At 53.7% G+C, this 17,612-nt stretch overlaps 1 protein-coding gene across 2 annotated transcripts in view; it reads left to right on the top strand.

The window, feature by feature from the left end:
• The window catches only part of Myh10 (myosin heavy chain 10), a 116,938-nt gene extending 101,745 nt beyond the window's left edge, over nt 1-15,193 (top strand). For both annotated transcript variants that reach the window (XM_055594423.1, XM_055594425.1), the window contains 12 exons: nt 413-565; nt 936-1,184; nt 1,471-1,683; nt 3,263-3,475; nt 5,009-5,170; nt 8,760-8,888; nt 10,111-10,199; nt 10,794-10,917; nt 10,993-11,201; nt 11,914-12,022; nt 12,967-13,139; nt 13,696-15,193. In XM_055594423.1, the coding sequence (XP_055450398.1) occupies nt 413-565; nt 936-1,184; nt 1,471-1,683; nt 3,263-3,475; nt 5,009-5,170; nt 8,760-8,888; nt 10,111-10,199; nt 10,794-10,917; nt 10,993-11,201; nt 11,914-12,022; nt 12,967-13,139; nt 13,696-13,840 (1,968 nt within the window). In that variant the 3' untranslated portion in view covers nt 13,841-15,193. The remainder of the gene's footprint in view (nt 1-412; nt 566-935; nt 1,185-1,470; nt 1,684-3,262; nt 3,476-5,008; nt 5,171-8,759; nt 8,889-10,110; nt 10,200-10,793; nt 10,918-10,992; nt 11,202-11,913; nt 12,023-12,966; nt 13,140-13,695) is intronic.
• Nucleotides 15,194-17,612: the final 2,419 nt, after the last annotated feature.

Below are 17,612 nucleotides of genomic sequence, written 5' to 3'. Positions count from 1 at the left end.
AACTGCTCACATCCGAAAGCAACAAAGACATTTGCATTTCCATCTTGGGGAAGTAAATCAAGCTAAAAATGGAAAGGGAAATGGAGCGGAGGGCTGGCTGAGACTGGTCCTAAAGAGAAGCCTGCCGAGCACTGGGACTGAGACGGAGGAGAGGGGGACTGTGGCACGGACCGCATCCCAGGCCATGGCCTGGCCTGGGCGAGAATGAGCTCGGAGGGGCTCAGGCTACAAAATGATCCTGCGTGTTTCCCGCTGTCACTGGCTGCTGCTTGTCCACTCTGTGGAGGAGCTTTCTTCTTTATAGCAGAACCGTCAAGGGAGACTTACTGTAATTGGGGTCTTTGGTTTTTTGGGTGGGGATCAAGCTGCAGCATTGGCCGCAGATAACGTGGACACTCGCTCTTCCACACAGGAGCTGCTTCAGGAGGAGACGCGGCAGAAGCTGAACCTGAGCAGTCGGATCCGGCAGCTGGAGGAGGAGAAGAACAGCCTGCAGGAGCAGCAGGAAGAGGAGGAGGAGGCCAGGAAGAACCTGGAGAAGCAGGTGCTGGCCCTGCAGGCACAGGTACGTGTCCTCTCTGGTGTGGTGTGCCCTGGGCATGTGTGGGACAGCGACCCGCCTGCCCATGTGGGTTCTGGCACTACATTTGGGCGGCTAATCAAGTAAATCAAGCGTGGTTTGGGGTATGGTTTGGTTTTGGTCTTTCTTTGACCTAGCCCACACTGATGCCCGTTGCATAGATCGCTGCCTTTACAGACACAATGGCTTCTGCGGTTCAGTCCAGCTGCCCTCTACATCTCGGCTAAGGGCTCCTTCCCGGGCTCGTTTTGGCTTTTAATCAGACTGCTTTATACTACTGGAAGCAAGTTTTTACTCTTGAAACGCAAAAATGGAATGAGTTCTGACGGCCCTTGTTTCTATACCCACAACGCAGCTGGCTGACACCAAGAAGAAAGGCGATGAGGACCTGGGAACCATCGAGAGTCTGGAGGAGGCCAGAAAGAAGCTGCTGAAGGACGTGGAGACGTTGAGCCAGCGGCTGGAGGAGAAGGCCCTGGCCTATGACAAGCTGGAGAAGACCAAGAACCGGCTGCAGCAGGAGCTGGACGACCTGACGGTGGACCTGGACCACCAGCGCCAGATCGTGTCCAGCTTAGAGAAGAAGCAGAAGAAGTTTGACCAGGTGAGGCCTTGCCTGGCCCTAAGCGCATGTGTCTGTGCACAGGCCCCAACTGTCACCCTGAAATTCCCTCAGGTTTCACGTGAGCCCGTGCTTATGGGCTGCACATTTTGTGTTCTGACGGTGGCCTCTCCCGTGAGGGCAGGTGTGGAGTGTTCCCCTTGTGGCACTGCTGACAGTTTTGCAGTCTCTCACCCTCAGCGGTGTGAGCGAGCAGTAAGCAGTGTGAGTGAGCGGTGAACCGCGTGATCGGTCGGTGGTGACGTGCTCACCTCCTCTGCTCTCACAGCTCTTAGCAGAAGAGAAGAGCATCTCTGCTCGCTATGCGGAAGAGCGGGACCGAGCGGAGGCCGAGGCCAGAGAGAAGGAAACCAAAGCGCTGTCGCTGGCGCGGGCCCTGGAGGAAGCCTTGGAGGCCAAGGAGGAGCTGGAGAGGCAGAACAAACAGCTCCGAGCAGACATGGAGGACCTGATGAGCTCCAAGGACGACGTGGGGAAGAACGTGAGTTGCCTGTGGCTCCTAGGCCTGAGCCCAGGCCCATGGCAGAGCGCACTAGAGTCTCCGAGGCTGTTGGGCCCGGGCCTGAGCTCAGGCCCACGGCAGAGGCCACTAGAGTCTCCTCCAGGCAGGCGACAGGTGGCCCTGTTCATCTCGGCCAAGACACACATGGTATTTTGCACGTATGTCTGCTGTGTGCGTGCCTAATGCCCTGAGGGCAGAAGAGGGCACTGGACCTCTTGGCACTAGAGTTGCAGGTGGTTGTGAGCTGCCGTGGGCTGCAGATTGAAGCCAGGTCCTCTGAAGAGCAGTCAGTGTTCTTTACTGCTGAATCACCTCCTCAGCCCCCTCCTGCAGCCGCCATCGCAGGAGGTCAGGTGTTTATCCGTGTCCTGGCCCACCCAGTCCATCCTGGCAGAGGCAGCCCACAAAGGGATGTCACATCCGCACTGCCAATGGTCACAATCTGGGAGGTTCTCGGGCGCTGAAGCACATTCCCACCTGACCTTCCCTGAGGCCTGTGCTGACCTTCAGGTGCCTGGAGCTGTCAGGACGCAGTTCCCAGACTTCTGTGTGTGCTCACATGCGTGCCTTCCCTAAGAGCCCCATGCTTGGTCCTTGCCCTGTGCCTGCCCTCAGTGTCTGACTAGCACAGTCAAGGATGTGGCTCCAGCCTGGCTCTTCTCCCAACTTCCATACTTTTGTTTTGTTAGGGGTTTTTTGGTTTTTTGTTTGTTTGTTTTGAGACAGTGTTTCTCTGTGTAGCTCTGGCTGTCTTGGAACTTGCTTTGTAGACCAGGCTGGCCTTGAACTCATGGAAAGCTGACTGCTAGCATGCCCTGCTTCTCCTTTTATCACGTGCGCTGTGTAGACTTGCCCTATTTTTTTGGCTTTGAAAAGTGTGGATCCCGACATGAAAAATAGGTGTCACCTGCGTGGGGTGTGGCCATCTGACCACACCACAGGTGACAGGGGCAGCCCTCAGCCTTCGAGCCTTCTGCATCCAAGAGGCCAGCCAGGGTAGACCCAAGTGTGTCAACGTGAAAACTCTGTAGTGGCTCCATAGCCTCCACAGTGGCCAACACTCGCCCTCATGCGGCTTTGTGACTCCCGAGTTAGCAAACACTATTAGGAAAGCAGCAGACCTTCCTAAGTTCCTCTGCTCACCCGTGAAAGCTGGCGTGAAAGCTGGCGTGATCATGGGCCCAACGGGAATGTGTAACAGACAGTGCATGGGTCTGCCTCACGGGGTCAGGCAGCTCGTCCGGGAAGGAGGTGGGGATGCTCAGTGCAGCTCCGGGCTCAGAAGACTCGAGTTTCTGGAGGACACTATTGAGCGCAAGGTCGGGCCTCCTAGGACCATGCCCTGCCGTTCAGGCTAAGGCACCCCCATCAGAAGTTTGCTCACGAGCCTTTGCACAAGTGTGGGCGATCCCCTCCTCACACTCAGCAGGCAGTGGCTGGCAACAGAGTTCTGTCTCACGTGGCCGGCGGGTGTGAACACAGACGGCAGAACTCCGTTTTAAACCAGGTCTCTGAAGCAGGGAACACAGCCTGTGCTCAGCAGCTGCCTCTGCTGCAGGTGCACGAGCTGGAGAAGTCCAAGCGGGCCTTGGAGCAGCAGGTGGAGGAGGTGCGGACCCAGCTGGAGGAGCTGGAGGACGAGCTGCAGGCCACCGAGGACGCCAAGCTCCGCCTGGAGGTCAACATGCAGGCCATGAAGGCCCAGTTTGAGAGGGACCTGCAGACCCGAGATGAGCAGAATGAAGAGAAGAAGCGGATGCTGCTGAAGCAGGTGGGTGAGGGCAGAGCCTGGCTGTGCCCTCAGCCGGCCCAGCAGGCAGCCCTGCAGCTCCTATGGGACCCTGGCTGGAGAGCTCGGCTTTGAGGGTGTGGGCGGGTAGATCTCTGTCCCCAGGGCCTCTGCTGCTTCGCTAGGCTGTCGCCAAAGGGAAGCACTCTTTGGGAAGGCCGGGATCACACCCAGGACCCTGCACGCACTGCGCCAGCACTCTACCACTGAGCTGCCCTGCCCTTAAAGGCTTCTTCACGAGGGAAAGAACAAGGCTGACAGTTTCACTTTTTGTTTGTTTTGGGGGCTGTTTTGTTTTGTTTTGTTTTGTTTTTGGAGACTGGGTTTCTCTGTGTGTACTCAAACTCAAGAGTTTAATCCCATATTCTGGGATTAAAGGTGTGTACCACTACTGCCTGGCTGATATTTAATTTATAATTATTTATGGTTGGGCTGGAGAGATGGCTCAGTGATTCAGAGACCTCTGCTCTTCCAGAGGTCCTAAGTTCTAGCCCCAGCACCCACGAGATGGCTCACAGCCATCTACAGTGGGATCTGATGCCCTCTTCTGGTGTGGAGGTGTACACGCAGACAGAGCATGCATAAAATACATAAATAAATCTTAGAATTTCATGATTGATATCGTTCTGAATAACATTTAAAAAGTTTACTCGAGTTCATGGTAATACGTCTTGATTCATATTTATTTCACCATTTTTAACATTAATTTGACTCATTCTTTCTTGCTGAGTAAGTTACACCCAAACTTGGTGAGGTGAAGCCACGTTTCTGGCGTCCCTGTTTCTGTGGCCCGGGCCAGCAGCATTATGTGCTCATCCTCCCAGCATCGACTGGGGCCCTGGCACGTGTTAACAGCCTGGCCAAAGGCTGCTCGTGTGTCCTGTGCAGGTGGCCTTTCCTAGAGGGCAGGGCCCAGGAAAGCCAGCAAGAGTGGGCCTGGATAGCTCGTCCCTTTCCCTGGTCCCTAGAAGTGAGTGCCCACATCCAGCCACACTCAGGGCTCTGACTCTTCAAGGGTGATCATCCAGGAACTGGTACACATGTCTGAAACCATACCCGAAGATTCTCGGGGCCGCTACCATTTTTAAGGGGTCTCCTCAGCCTGGACGCAGCAGCCCCAGGCTGCAGCACAGTCTGTCACGGGTGGGGGAGCCGCACAGCCCCCGCTGGTCTTCTGCCCAGGGCTGCCCGAGAACACCTCCCTCCCTGCTGTGGCGCTGCTTCCCTAGTGGTCCCTTGGTACTCGCTGGCCGCTGACGGCAGCTGACCTGCACAGAGCTCCCTGCACGAGCACCTGGGACCCTGGCGTCCGGAGTACTTCTGGGTGCATGGCCAAGCAGGCAGACCAGGAAGCTCAGGCACAGCTCCAGCAACTCCCCGGCCGACCCGGCTCCCAGTCGGGGCATTTTCAGTTCACTGTCTGCAAAGTGACAGGCTCCCAGCAAATTGGCTAGCTCCCCACAAAGCAGCTAGAGCATGGGGAGCGTGGCTAGCGTGACCAGCCCTGTCCTTCAGGTACGGGAGCTCGAGGCAGAGCTAGAAGATGAGCGGAAACAGCGAGCACTTGCTGTGGCTTCAAAGAAGAAGATGGAGATAGATCTGAAGGACCTGGAGGCTCAGATTGAGGCCGCGAACAAAGCTCGGGACGAAGTCATCAAGCAGCTCCGCAAACTTCAGGTGGGTGTTGCAGGTCACATGGCTGGCCTTGCTGGAACCATGCATGTAACTGCGCAGCTGGGAGAACAATGCAGCACCCGGCTGTCACCTCGTGGCTGGGCCTCTGTCACGCTGAGGACCAGAGCACTCTCCCCTGGTTACTGGATTTTCTCTTGAGACAGAACCGGGTGGGGGCCAAGAGGAACACCCCTGCTGGAATTTGGTCCTGTGGCCCTAAAGAGCCTTGAGTAACACCTGAGCGCCCAGCCACGTCCTCACGGGAGGTGCTGTGACCTTCCTCCCACACCGCTGCGCCAAGCGTCACTTTCGCTCCTCAGTTGATACAGTTTATGGCCACGATGAGAAAAGATTTGCTGAACATACAAGCCAGTGTGGCCAGTGTGGGGTGGCCCCTCTCTTACTGGCATGGCTAGGAAGGGGTGTGAACCATGACCAGAACTAGAGAAAAATGTTTTAACTTTTTAATTCTACACCTTGAGCACTGCACTCAACAGCAAGCTTAGCCAAAGCCCTTAGACATGTGAATGACCCACTGGCCGTGTGTATGAACAGGAGCAGGCACCGGACAATGGAGGTGCAGTGGGGGCTGTTGCTTACAACTGCGCACACGCAGACAGGCCACAGGCCAGGCCTCGGTGGGAAACAGCAGGCTGGTAAGCAGGGTTAAGGCACCAGAGCGCTTGCTGCCCTTGCCCAGGACAGTCCAGGTTTGCTTCCCAGTGGCCACCCTCATGGTGGCTCACGTTGCCCTCCTCTGGCCTCCATGGGTACTGCATGCATGTGGTGTATATACACACACACACACAGGCAAAACTCTCATACACAAAATTAAAATGTAAATGAATACAAATGCTTTTGACTTTTAATTACAAAAAAACAAAATACTAAATTTATTTAAGGGGTGTTTATCAAGATCTGTTTACATGCCACAGATCTGTTGTTCTGGCTTGGGGTGTTCGTTACCCTTCCCAGCTCTAGTTACTCCCCCCTAAAAGCAGCCACATCCCAGTTGTCACTGCCATCTCCTCAGCCCACCTCTGCCAGGCCCAGGGCAAATCTGCCCCCTGGCTGTGTCTCTGGGTGTCCTTCCCAATCCGTTCCACCAACTGGGGACTGAGATTTAAAATATAGGAGCCTGTGGGGGCTATCCCATTCAGATTACCATATTCATCCATTTGTGTGGCTGTGTATTTTCCCTCTTCTTGATTTTTTGCTTCACTTGAGTGCCAGACAATAACTGCATTTAAATTTTGTTTTAAGGAGTCAGGGTCTCACTGTGTAGTTCTGTGTGGTCTTGAACTTAGAGATCTACCTGCCTCTGTCTCCTGACTGCTGGAATTAGAAGTGTGTTCCACCAAGCCTTTAACAATGTATAAGCATTTTGTTCTGTTTTCCAAACATTGCTAATCTCCATTATTTGGTTGCAGTTATTTCCGTGGGTGTGAAATAGTTCCTAATTATGGGTTTGTGTGGGCTCCATTCTGTGCGCTTGCATACGGGGCCTGAGCTTTTGTAGGTGCCAGGGAGCTAAACCTGTGTGGCAACCACTGTCAGTCAGCTCTCCAGCCCCTCGCTCTGTGCTGTTCATTTGCCTGATTGGCATGTTTTTTACTAATTGTCTTAGGGTGGCTCTTGCTGCAAAGAAACACCATGACCAAAAGCTGGGAGGAAAGAGTTCCATATCTTGTTAATCACTAAAGGCAGTCAGGGCAGAACCGGGAGGCAGGAGCTGACGCAGAGCCATGGAGGAGCACTGCTTAACGGACGTGCCCCTCATGGCTTGCTCAGCCTGCTCTCTTAGAGAACCCAGGACCACCAGCCAGGAGTGGACCCACCCACAATGGTCTGGGTCCTCCCACACTGATCTCTAATTGAGAAAGTACCTTATAGTGGATCTCAGGAAGCATTTCCTCAACTGAGGCTCCTTTCTGTCCGATGACTCCAGCTGGGGTCAGGCTGACACACAGCCAGCTGATACACTAATGGTGATGAACATCTTCTCTGCGTATCATGTTATCCTTTATAGAAAAAATGTGACTGTCATTTGATCCTGCCTGTGAGTAGCTTTTCAGTTGCACTGTTTCAGTTGATTTAGTTGAAACATTTAAATTTTATGTATTCTCTGGCTGTAATTTTTAAAGGCTTGTGTGTGTGTGTATGTTTCTTGTGTGTGCATAATGAGGAGGGACATTGCCACAGCTCATCTGTGAAGTCAGAGGGAGACTGAAGTGAGTTCTCCTCCACCACTGCATGTAGTGTGAGGCAAACCTGGTTGGCCTGGAGACCATTTCAGAAGAGAAAAACAGCTCTTGATTTTTGGTGGAGTCTAGTTTTGTGTTTATGGCTGACCTGAGGTTAATGGTAGGTTTTTAAAGTCTCATTCTTCCAACCCAGAGGCCTTTGGCCCGTGTTGAGTTTGTGTTATGTGGTTGGGTACAGAAGAACCAGCTTTGTTCTTCTGCACAGGCATGTCCGACTGTGCTGACCCCGGGGGGCCCGTTGGCCCCACTGCACCCTCTCTCGGCAAACCTTGGTGTCTGCGTCGGGGCTTTCCATCCTCGCTCTGCATTCCTGTCCTGCGCCCCTGCCTCACAGGGTTAGTTACTGAAGCTTGAAATGGAAAGTACAGTTGGTCAAGGTTCATTCTTTTTCAAGATAGATTTTAGCTATTCTGGCTGGATTCCTTGCAGTTCTATATGGGTTTTTAGGATTTGTTTATAGATCTCTAAGCAGAAAAAAAAAAAAAAAAGCAATCTTGGATTTTCAGTTGTTGACTGTATAGCCCAGTTTGCCACATTAATCTCTTGCTATGTATATGCATCTTTAGATCCTGTCTGACATTTTGTAGTCTTCGGTGGATGTGTTTGCTTAATGTTGGATGCAGCTTCTGTGTATTCATCAACCTGTGTTCGGATTTGTTTTGTTTTGAGACAGGGTTCCTCTCTGTAGCCCTGACCAGGCTGGCCTTGAACTCACAGAGATCAGCCTGCCGGTGCCTCCTGGTGCTGGCATTACAGGCGTGCACCACCATCCAGCTGTAGCTATCAATCTTGCTGCAGTCATTTGCCAACTGTGATGTCTTTAGTGGATCCCTTAAGTGACGATGATGCTATAAACCCACTAGATTTATTCCTTCCTTCTCTGGTCCGTCTTTTCCTTGTCCCTGTCTTTTCCTTGTCTTGCTGAATTACATAAGCAGGACTGTCCAGTTCAAAACTAGGCAGAGACTTTCAAGGCTGGACAACCCTACGTGATGCTCTTTCAGGGGGAAACACAGATTAAAGCTTCGTTCTTTTCCTAGTGTGTTGAATATTTTTATAATGACAAGGTGAATACAGCAGGTGCCACTCCTACGGCTAGTGAGCGGATGTGGCTGTATTAGTGCATTTACTTGTCACAGGACAGATGACACCCTTGGTCGTGGTAGAGAGTCCACGCTGGCGTGTTACCAGTTTGCTCCTGTTGAGGGATTTACAAGGGCATCAGTCTGATCTTGCAGTAGCTTTGTCACTTCCGTGTCCTGTTCACACGGAAACAACTCCTGAGGATGAAAACTACTTCCTAAAAGGACGTTCTTCTGTAACCTCAGGCACAGATGAAGGATTACCAGCGTGAACTGGAAGAGGCTCGAGCGTCTAGAGACGAGATCTTCGCTCAATCCAAAGAGAGCGAAAAGAAGCTGAAGAGTCTAGAAGCAGAGATCCTTCAGTTGCAGGAGGTGCGTGTTCTGCAAGTGCTGGTCACTGAGGGCACTCTGAGACCAGACTGTCACGGGACAGTGCGATTTCAGCTCAGCAGTGATGGTGCTCTGCTGCCCGCTCGTGTACATTCCTCTGCCTAGCTGAAGGCAGGACAGCTCACCAGGAGCTTGTCCACAGCCTTCAAAAATTTGCTCCCCTGCGAGAGAGGTGGTCATTAAGCTGTAGGATGGGTGAGCGCTGCCCAGCCTGGGCTGCCATTTCCCACAGCAGAGACCCAACTCACTGAATTCTGGAGTGGGCCATCTTACAACAAAGATTTTTTCATCTATCCTTTGTTTCCGTCATAAGCAATAGGAAGTATAGAATTCTCTACTAACGTCTTCATCTCTGTATAAACTTTCAAGATCTTCTCAAAAGCTCGTGACCCACAATGCTGGCTGGAAACAGTTCCCATGGGAGATCACTAGCACGGGCTACAGCTGGTTATATACCCCACCAGTCAGGGAGAGGCCAAGAAAGAAAAAACGGAGCAGACATGGAGGAGAGCCTGGGTTTTTATCCTGAGAACCAGCTTTCAGTCCTTTGTTTTCAATATATTACCTTTATTTGTGTTTATTTCCCTTGGGTTGTTTTTCTTTCTGTGAGGGGTATGTGTGTGTCTCCAGGCACCCTCACAGGTGCCTCAAGCATGCTAAGAACACAGTCTACCACTAAGCTGATGACTCCCTGAGCTGTGAGGCTCTTGTCTAATATATTCACAAAAGACACAGACTTCCCTCTAGAGTTCTGCTTTTACTTCATCTCAGGAATTTTGATACAGGGTGATTTTTTTCTGTCAATTCTATATTTTTCTAATTTCTATTAATGGTTTCTTAACAACTACACTTAATTTAAAAAGTGTAATTTAAAAGTGTGGCTTAAATTTCCAAACGTGGCATTTAATTTTTAGTTGCTTACCAAGCGTACCCTGTCAGTAGCTCCACGGCCTAGAACGTGCTGTGATTTGGTGTGGCCAGTGTTTCCAGAGTTCCGGCTCGTGCCCCATGACTGAGTGTGGGGAACAGGCAGGGGTGGTGGGATATGGACACTCCACACAAGCGCCAAAGAGGCACTTCCTGGGCGGCCTTTGGTTTAATGGGTCTGGCCGCACATCTCACCTTGTTTGTTATGTGGAAAGCATGCCTGGAGCGTGACTGAAAAGGATGTGGCCAGAGTCTAACTCAGCTTGAACTCGCTCAGGAGCTGGCCTCGTCTGAGCGAGCCCGCAGACATGCAGAGCAGGAACGAGACGAGCTGGCTGATGAGATCGCCAACAGCGCCTCTGGCAAGTGAGTGTCTGGGCAGCGGGCACAAGGATGGGTTTAGTGGTGGCGCTCGGCCTACCGTCTGCACAACCATGGTTCTCTGCCCTGGAGTGTGTGCACTCCACAGGCTGGGGACAGCCACCAAGAGTGAGTGGGCTCGCTCAGCCCGTCAGGCCTCAAAGGATGACCACAGCCTCAGCCATGCTCGCCATACATAGGACTGCGCGCGCACGCCTACGTGCACGCCTGCGCCAGTCGCGGGGGCCTCGCAGACAGCAGGCATCCGTAGGCTGCACCCCTCTGCACTTTCAGATTCACTGGTGTGGCTTCCTTGTAAGCTTCCTCTGGGTTTTCTCTTTTAAACTAAAGATCCTTTCCTTTGCCCATTAAGTTGCTGTCTCCTTGGGGGACAGCAGGAGTTTAGGCCAGAGGTTACAGGGCTCACTTCAACCCTGGCGACATTCAGAGACAGAGGTAGCAGCACGGAGGCCATCGGGAAGTCAGCACAGTGCTTCAGAGGACAGTGCCGGGACGGGGGAGACAAAGGTGGGCGGGGAGAGTGCCGGCCACTCGGTTCCCGTGCCACCACTCCAAGCTGACGCCCCTTCCTTGTGCCAGGTCCGCCCTGCTGGATGAGAAGCGCCGCCTGGAGGCTCGGATCGCACAGCTGGAGGAGGAGCTGGAGGAGGAGCAGAGCAACATGGAGCTGCTCAATGACCGATTCCGGAAGACCACCCTCCAGGTGCCATGCGGCGAGGCCCCGGGGGGTGACCATCCGCCTCTCCACAGCCTGTCTGAACCGCCTCTCCTCTCGCAGGTGGACACGCTGAACACGGAGCTGGCTGCAGAGCGCAGTGCCGCCCAGAAGAGCGACAACGCGCGCCAGCAGCTGGAGCGACAGAACAAGGAACTCAAGGCCAAGCTGCAGGAGCTAGAAGGGGCCGTCAAGTCCAAGTTCAAGGCCACCATCTCGGCCCTGGAAGCTAAGATTGGGCAGCTGGAGGAGCAGCTTGAGCAGGAAGCCAAGTAAGATGTCCTTGCAGGCCTCAGATGCCTGCTCCTGCTGCAGCAGGCTGACCAGGCTCCAGGCCACAGCAGAAGTGCCCCCACGGGGCAGGGGATGTGATGACACAGTACATGTGACCTGTGAGGGACATGCGCACGGGCTGGGGCTCTGCCTGCCCGCTGCCGGGAGCCATCATCCTGCCCCATGACTTCCCAGAGCAGCATCTTTATCCACAGCGGACTTCCCGTTGGCAGCAGCCTGTGGGGTGCTGTCTTCTGGCAGAACAGAATGTAGCGCGAAAGCAGGTTCCACCCCTGACAGTTCCCACCACAGCTAAACTGCGAGTGTCGCGGCAGGGAGCTGCACTTCACCTCCCAGAGCCACAGCAGCCCAGCCCACATCTTGTTGGGGAGCGTGGGGCCCAGAAATGCTGGCTCTGCATTCAAGTCCCACCCCCGCCCACCCCTCTTCCCACTCTGCTGGGCAGGAGTGAGGTGCGGGCGGCTAAGGCATCGGTCAGGAGCAGGCTTTAGTGGCCTTTCCCTGACCCCACCAGAGTGCTGTACTCGGGGACCCTCCACGGCAGTCTCCTCTAAGTGGGCTGCAGTCCCAGAGGACCTCGTGGAGGTCTGTTCCACATCCCAGGGTGCATCACTTTCCAAAGAACTAAAATATCCCCCACTTAAACCATAATTCCTTCAAGGCCTGAAACTCCTGTGGTCATCCTGACAGGGAACGAGCAGCTGCCAACAAACTTGCACGTCGTACAGAGAAGAAGCTGAAGGAAATCTTCATGCAGGTGGAAGACGAGCGGAGGCACGCGGACCAGTACAAAGAGCAGGTAGGAGGCCAGGTGGCGGGGCTGACACTCCTGGGAATATTCAGCTATGGCAGAATCCCAAGGACCCACCAGCTGTGGAGGGGAACGTGAGGCGTCGAGGTGTGGGCCCTGGATGAGGTTTTCCAATTACCTTCAGCTTTGTCCACTGCCTCACGGGCAAACAAGCTCTCCCAGTTTCCCATCTTCCCTTCTCCCGGACAGTCAGCACAGGAGCCTGGCTGGAGGAAAGCCTGGGAGACGGTAAAGAGCAGCAGAAACCCGATCAGCAGACGAGGCACTCAAGTGCTCACTCCCACAGTGACACATGCCTGTGACCCAAGGAGAGGAAGGCAGGGGTCAGGGGCAGCCTGGACTAGTAGACCCTGTCACAAGACAGCAGACAGGAAGGGTGTGCCTGGGGGAACTGAGCACAGGCCTGGCTTTCAGCTTGTCTGTGCCCCTCCTGCTGTCCTCTGTGCACACTGGGCTAAGGCAATACAGAGGTTCGGCGCCTCTGGTCCAGTCCCTCAGGGCCTTTGCTTCGCCACCTGCCAGGTGAGCAGCAGCTGCAGCCAGGAGGCACTAGCCAGTCCCAAAAGTTAAAAGCAAAGAGGCCACGGGTGGGTTTTTAAGAAGCAGGCACATACTGCACCCTCCCAGAGCAGCTGTGGGCACTCACGGGCTTGAAAGCTCTGGACAGTGTTGGTCCAGGCTGTTGTCCTGTGCAGCCCCAGTCCCTAGGTCAGTTTTTTCGACAGACACTCTGGGTAAGGCAGTTTTAAGGTGCTGATGTGCAGCTTGCCCTGTAAATACTGGCTTTGCTGAGTGGGGGGAGGGGGAGAGCCTTAGCGCCACCCTGAAACATGTGCGTGCATGCTTACAAGAGAGCATCTGGCCATGTGACCCTCCAGCACAGAGACTAACCCCGGCTTCAATGTTCGCCTCTCGTTCATGTAACTCCCAAGATGGAGAAGGCCAATGCCAGGATGAAGCAGCTTAAACGCCAGCTGGAAGAGGCGGAAGAGGAGGCTACACGTGCCAACGCTTCTCGGCGTAAACTCCAAAGGGAACTGGACGATGCTACCGAGGCCAATGAGGGCCTGAGCCGAGAGGTCAGCACACTTAAGAACCGGCTTAGGTAAGTGCTTGATGAGGACATGGAGCTGAGGATGGCAGGCCCCAGCTGTGGAATGCACTGGTGTTTGTAATAACGAGTGGGAGAAAGCAGGAAGGGCAGGCACACACAAATCGGCAGTCTGGCAAGGCCCCGTGCCGATCCACGTCCAGCTGCACACGGCCTCCACTCATGCAGGGCAGCTGCTCCCCGGTAGGCCCGGACACTCCAGCTCACCTGCTCCTCTGCAGGCCAGAGTGCAAGGTCTGTCTGTGTGGGCACAGGCTGCCAGCGCCCTGAGTGTGTAGAGCCAGGAAACCGAGCCTCTGTTTTTAAAGGGCCGAACATGGCTTGTCTGGAAAGAGCATAAGCTCTGCTGGCCCCCTTCAGGGAAGGCTGTTTGGGAGGTGGGTCTTCACCGGACCCTGGCTGCCTTCCCATGTCCATGTCCGCTGTGCCCACGGGCACTGTGGTAGGGGAGGACGGGGTAGAAGAGCCGCCCACCAAGGCCGAGATGCCCCAGCAGTAGGCTGGAGAGTGAGCACTGTCTGCCTCATGCTGTTGTGCATCTCTCTCCCAGGCGGGGCGGCCCAATCAGCTTCTCCTCGAGCCGATCTGGCCGGCGCCAGCTCCACATTGAGGGGGCATCCCTGGAGCTCTCAGACGATGACACAGAAAGTAAGACCAGTGACATCAACGAGACGCAACCGCCCCAGTCAGAGTAGACACGGAAGTCAGAGGTGACACAGGCCGGAACCCAGCCCAGCACTAGTCTGCTTGAGCCCTGCACTCGGGAGTGGCAAGCTCCGGGATCCCTACAGGAACATCAACTGTGTCGGAAGGCTTTGCAGCCTACACACCGTGCCCTGCTGCAGACTAGGTACAATTGCCCCTTTTTACAGACACACCCCTCCACAGACATGCGTAACCAGACCGACCCATCGTTGCCTCTATTTCCCATACTCACCGAGAGACCATTTTATGACACAGTAAGAGGAAAGAACCCTTTGTTGCCAGTCCTGGCGCTGGGCCTGCCCCATTCTCAGTTGCTCTGCATGCTCTGTACTGACGGGTTCCTTGGTTCTGTGTTCACGTGGCCCTACCCCTTCAACCACACCCAGTCTCGTAGAAAATTGTGAACCTCACCTGTGCGTGTGTCTCTCATTCCCTTTGAATAGTGAGCAAACTGTGAGAGGGGCTTTGGCGGCTTAGGAGGGGTGGGTTTGGCTTGGGGGAGTAGCAGCCATTTGGAGCTACCCTGCCCCTCAAACTTACGGTGTCACCACCATCTCAAGTGAACAGTCCCAGCGCTATCTGCACAAAGACAATAAATGGCTACCACACCTAAGGTGCCCGGGTGGCAGCCATCACAGTGACTTCCAGGCGGTGTCCTGAGTGTCTGGCTTGCTGGCGCCCTCAGTTCAGGAGTGAGCCGCTGGGGCAGAAGGCCTCACCAACCAGCCAGACCCGCCTGCTGACCTTGCAAATGCAGCCACTGCTTTGAGCCCAAAATGGGAATATTAGTTGTGTGTCGGAGGTGTGTTCCAAGCTTGTCAGTGAGGCTGTAGACCTCGAGAACAGATGTCATCTGCCTGAATGTTGACATGCCAGTGGGTGTGTGATCCTTCATTTTTCCTTCTCCCTCCCTTTGGACAGTGTTACAATGAACACTTAGCATTGTTTTTGGTTGATATTACAGAAAGTGCCTTAGACACTACAGTACTAAGACAATGTTGAATACATTATTTGCCTCTATAACAACTTAATGTATTAAGTTTGACTGTGCTTCATATCATGTACCTCTCTAGTGAAGTAGTAAACAAACATTCAGTGACAGCAAATCAGTGTTAACGACAAATCCCGACCCTTGGCAATGTGCTTGAAAACACGGACCTTTTGGGTTTGAGCTTTACCACCTGTTAGGAAGAGCTGGTCACGTGGGTTCGGAACCTGATCTCCCGTGTATGAACTGTGCTGGCTGCTGACCACCAGACACCTGACTGCAAATATCTTTTCTTGTACTCCCATATTTCTAGACAATGATTTTTGTAAGACAATAAATTTATTCATTATAGATATCTGCGCCTGCTCTGTTTACTTGGAGGCAAAAGCACCCGTTGAGAACAAACAGACCTCAATAAACAAGAATAATCATGTGACCATGGACTGTGTTTCCTCACCTTCTGTTCTTGGGCTCTCTTCTGTGACCTGACTGGAGGGCGTTACACACACCTGAACCCTGATGCGGACCCACTGGGGTGGGGCCTCCCAGAAACGAGCAGACAGCTAGCTGCTTCAGGGTTCGGCCGCCTGAGGCAGGGAGCCGTGGAGGAGTGTTCGGGTGAGAGCATTTGCGAGGCCCCCCAACGCTGGGGAACGGCATGTCTGGAACAGGATATGGAGGGAACAGCCTCAGACTCCCCACAGGCAGCCCTGCTGGTGTGGCCCCGGGGAAGCAGGAGAGCAGTGTCAAGCGCACGGTGTGAGCCCAGGCTCGCACCCCATGCAGGTAACACAAGGACGCAGGAGACCCGTCCCGTCCCACCACAGGAGAGCAATGGGGGTGGCGCTGCAGCGTCCCACGCACAGTTGTCTTTTGCAGCTCTCTGTCAGTCAGTCCTGACCTTCCTGTTTGTCTCAGGAAGGGTTCCTCTCTCCTGTCTGGCCTGTTTGTCGGCTTCTTAACAACTCGGCCTTCAGGAAAGACAGGCTGTGGACCTAGTCTAGTTCCCGACTCCACACAAATGCCAAGTAGAAGGAGCCACTGATCTCTAGTTTGAACACACTCTACTGGACTAGGCGTGGTTGTGCACACTGAAGTGCAGCACTGAACTCATCCCTAGCTGCTTGCTTGCCTGACGGCACCAGGAAGGCTCAGGGCCTCTCTCGGTGTCTCATCAGTTTCCTCCAGGGCTGGAACCTAACGAAGACATCCTAGCCAACAGCCCTATTGCTCTAGTGTGAATGGCCCACACCACCTGTTACCCCAAAGCCAATGCTACTGAGGGACAGAGCAAGCCTTCCTGCCCCAGGCTTGCCCACCTCCCCCACACACAAATGAGAATGGCTGCATACTGGACACAGGAAGGGAGAAGCCCAGCAGGTCTGAGAAGAAAGCCTGTGGCCACCATGAGGAAGCACCCCTTGGGCTGCCTTGGCCTCTCTGCTTCCCCACCTTCCTGAGACACTAAGAACAGTCTCCACCGAAAGGGTGTCTCCAATCAGCTCAGGACCAGGCTGTCTGGTGACTGTCAGGAATGTGACATGGAGCTATGTTCCCGGGGCTGGTCTTGATGCCAGCTGTCTATGATCTTACATTGCCTGTGTGCTATGCCAAGAAGTGAGTTCAAGCCCTATGTGGCTGGAAACTCAGTTTTACTCACTACAGCAGCGTGGTCTTCATTTGTTTTCAAAGTAGGCCAATCCGTGAGCTCCATTCCAACTGACTGAGATGACATAGCTGGCAGAGATCTAAAATGCCCGCAACTCTCATGCATCAGTCACTGTCAGGAGGTGGCACTGGGCATATGGCTGTCACTGCCTGGCTCGTGGTAACAAGACTCAGCATCAAAATTTGCAGAACGACTGTCAGCCACTTAGAAAATTCTGGAAGTGACAATGGACTGTGCTTTTTGGGAAAAAAGACCCATCACCAACACCACAACACAGGATGCTGACTGCGTGGGAAAACAGACAAGGGCCAAAAGAATGGGTCAAAAGAATGGTTCACAAGGCAGGCTCGGTCACCTTCTAGAACTCTCTCCTGCTTCTCATGGTACATGAACTGTGACAGGGTTAGAAATGTAACGTGTGGTGGGCCACACCCACCAGGGAAGCCAGGGCTATGGACCAACTGAGAACCTGTCTCAACAACATAGATCTGTCTCGAGATTCAAAACTTTTGGTAATATTAAAAAGTCTAAGTCAGGACTGGAGAAGACAGCTCAGTGGTTAAGAACACTGCCGCTCTTCCAGAAGACCCAAGTTCGATTCCCAGCACACATGGTGGTTCACAACCATCTAACTTAACTCCACCTAGGGCAGCAGGCATGGACATGGTGCACATACATACATACATGCAGGCAAAACACCCAAAGTAACGGAATCTTCATAAAGGTCTCAGGGTAAGAATCTCCATTGTTCTGTCACACTTCTCAGTGGCTCAGAAAACAAAGGGGCATCTAGTACCTGATGGGGTCTCAGGTTCCAGGGGACACCTGGGCAGCTCTTTTAATACTCCCTGGGGTGGCCATCTGGGCAGGTCAGAGCAGCCACACAGTCTACCTCTTAGCACGGCTCGCAGGCCAAGTTGCATAGTAAAAGAAAACTGGTGTTGATGCTTTTGTCCGGTTTTTCTTGGGCACGTCTGGGGCGATTTTAAAATGCAGAGAGTAAGCCACCCACACACACGACTAGACTGTCTCTAACTGAAGGTGCACTTGTGTGGCTGCTGTGCGCTTCCCTCCCGCCAACTGCCTCGGCACTGCATGGCTGCGC

This window comes from Psammomys obesus, unplaced genomic scaffold, assembly GCF_907164565.1.
Source record: "Psammomys obesus unplaced genomic scaffold, mPsaObe1.curated_primary_1811, whole genome shotgun sequence".
In the NCBI taxonomy this organism is placed as follows: Eukaryota; Metazoa; Chordata; class Mammalia; order Rodentia; family Muridae; genus Psammomys; species Psammomys obesus.
This window is presented reverse-complemented; position numbering and strand designations above follow the sequence as displayed.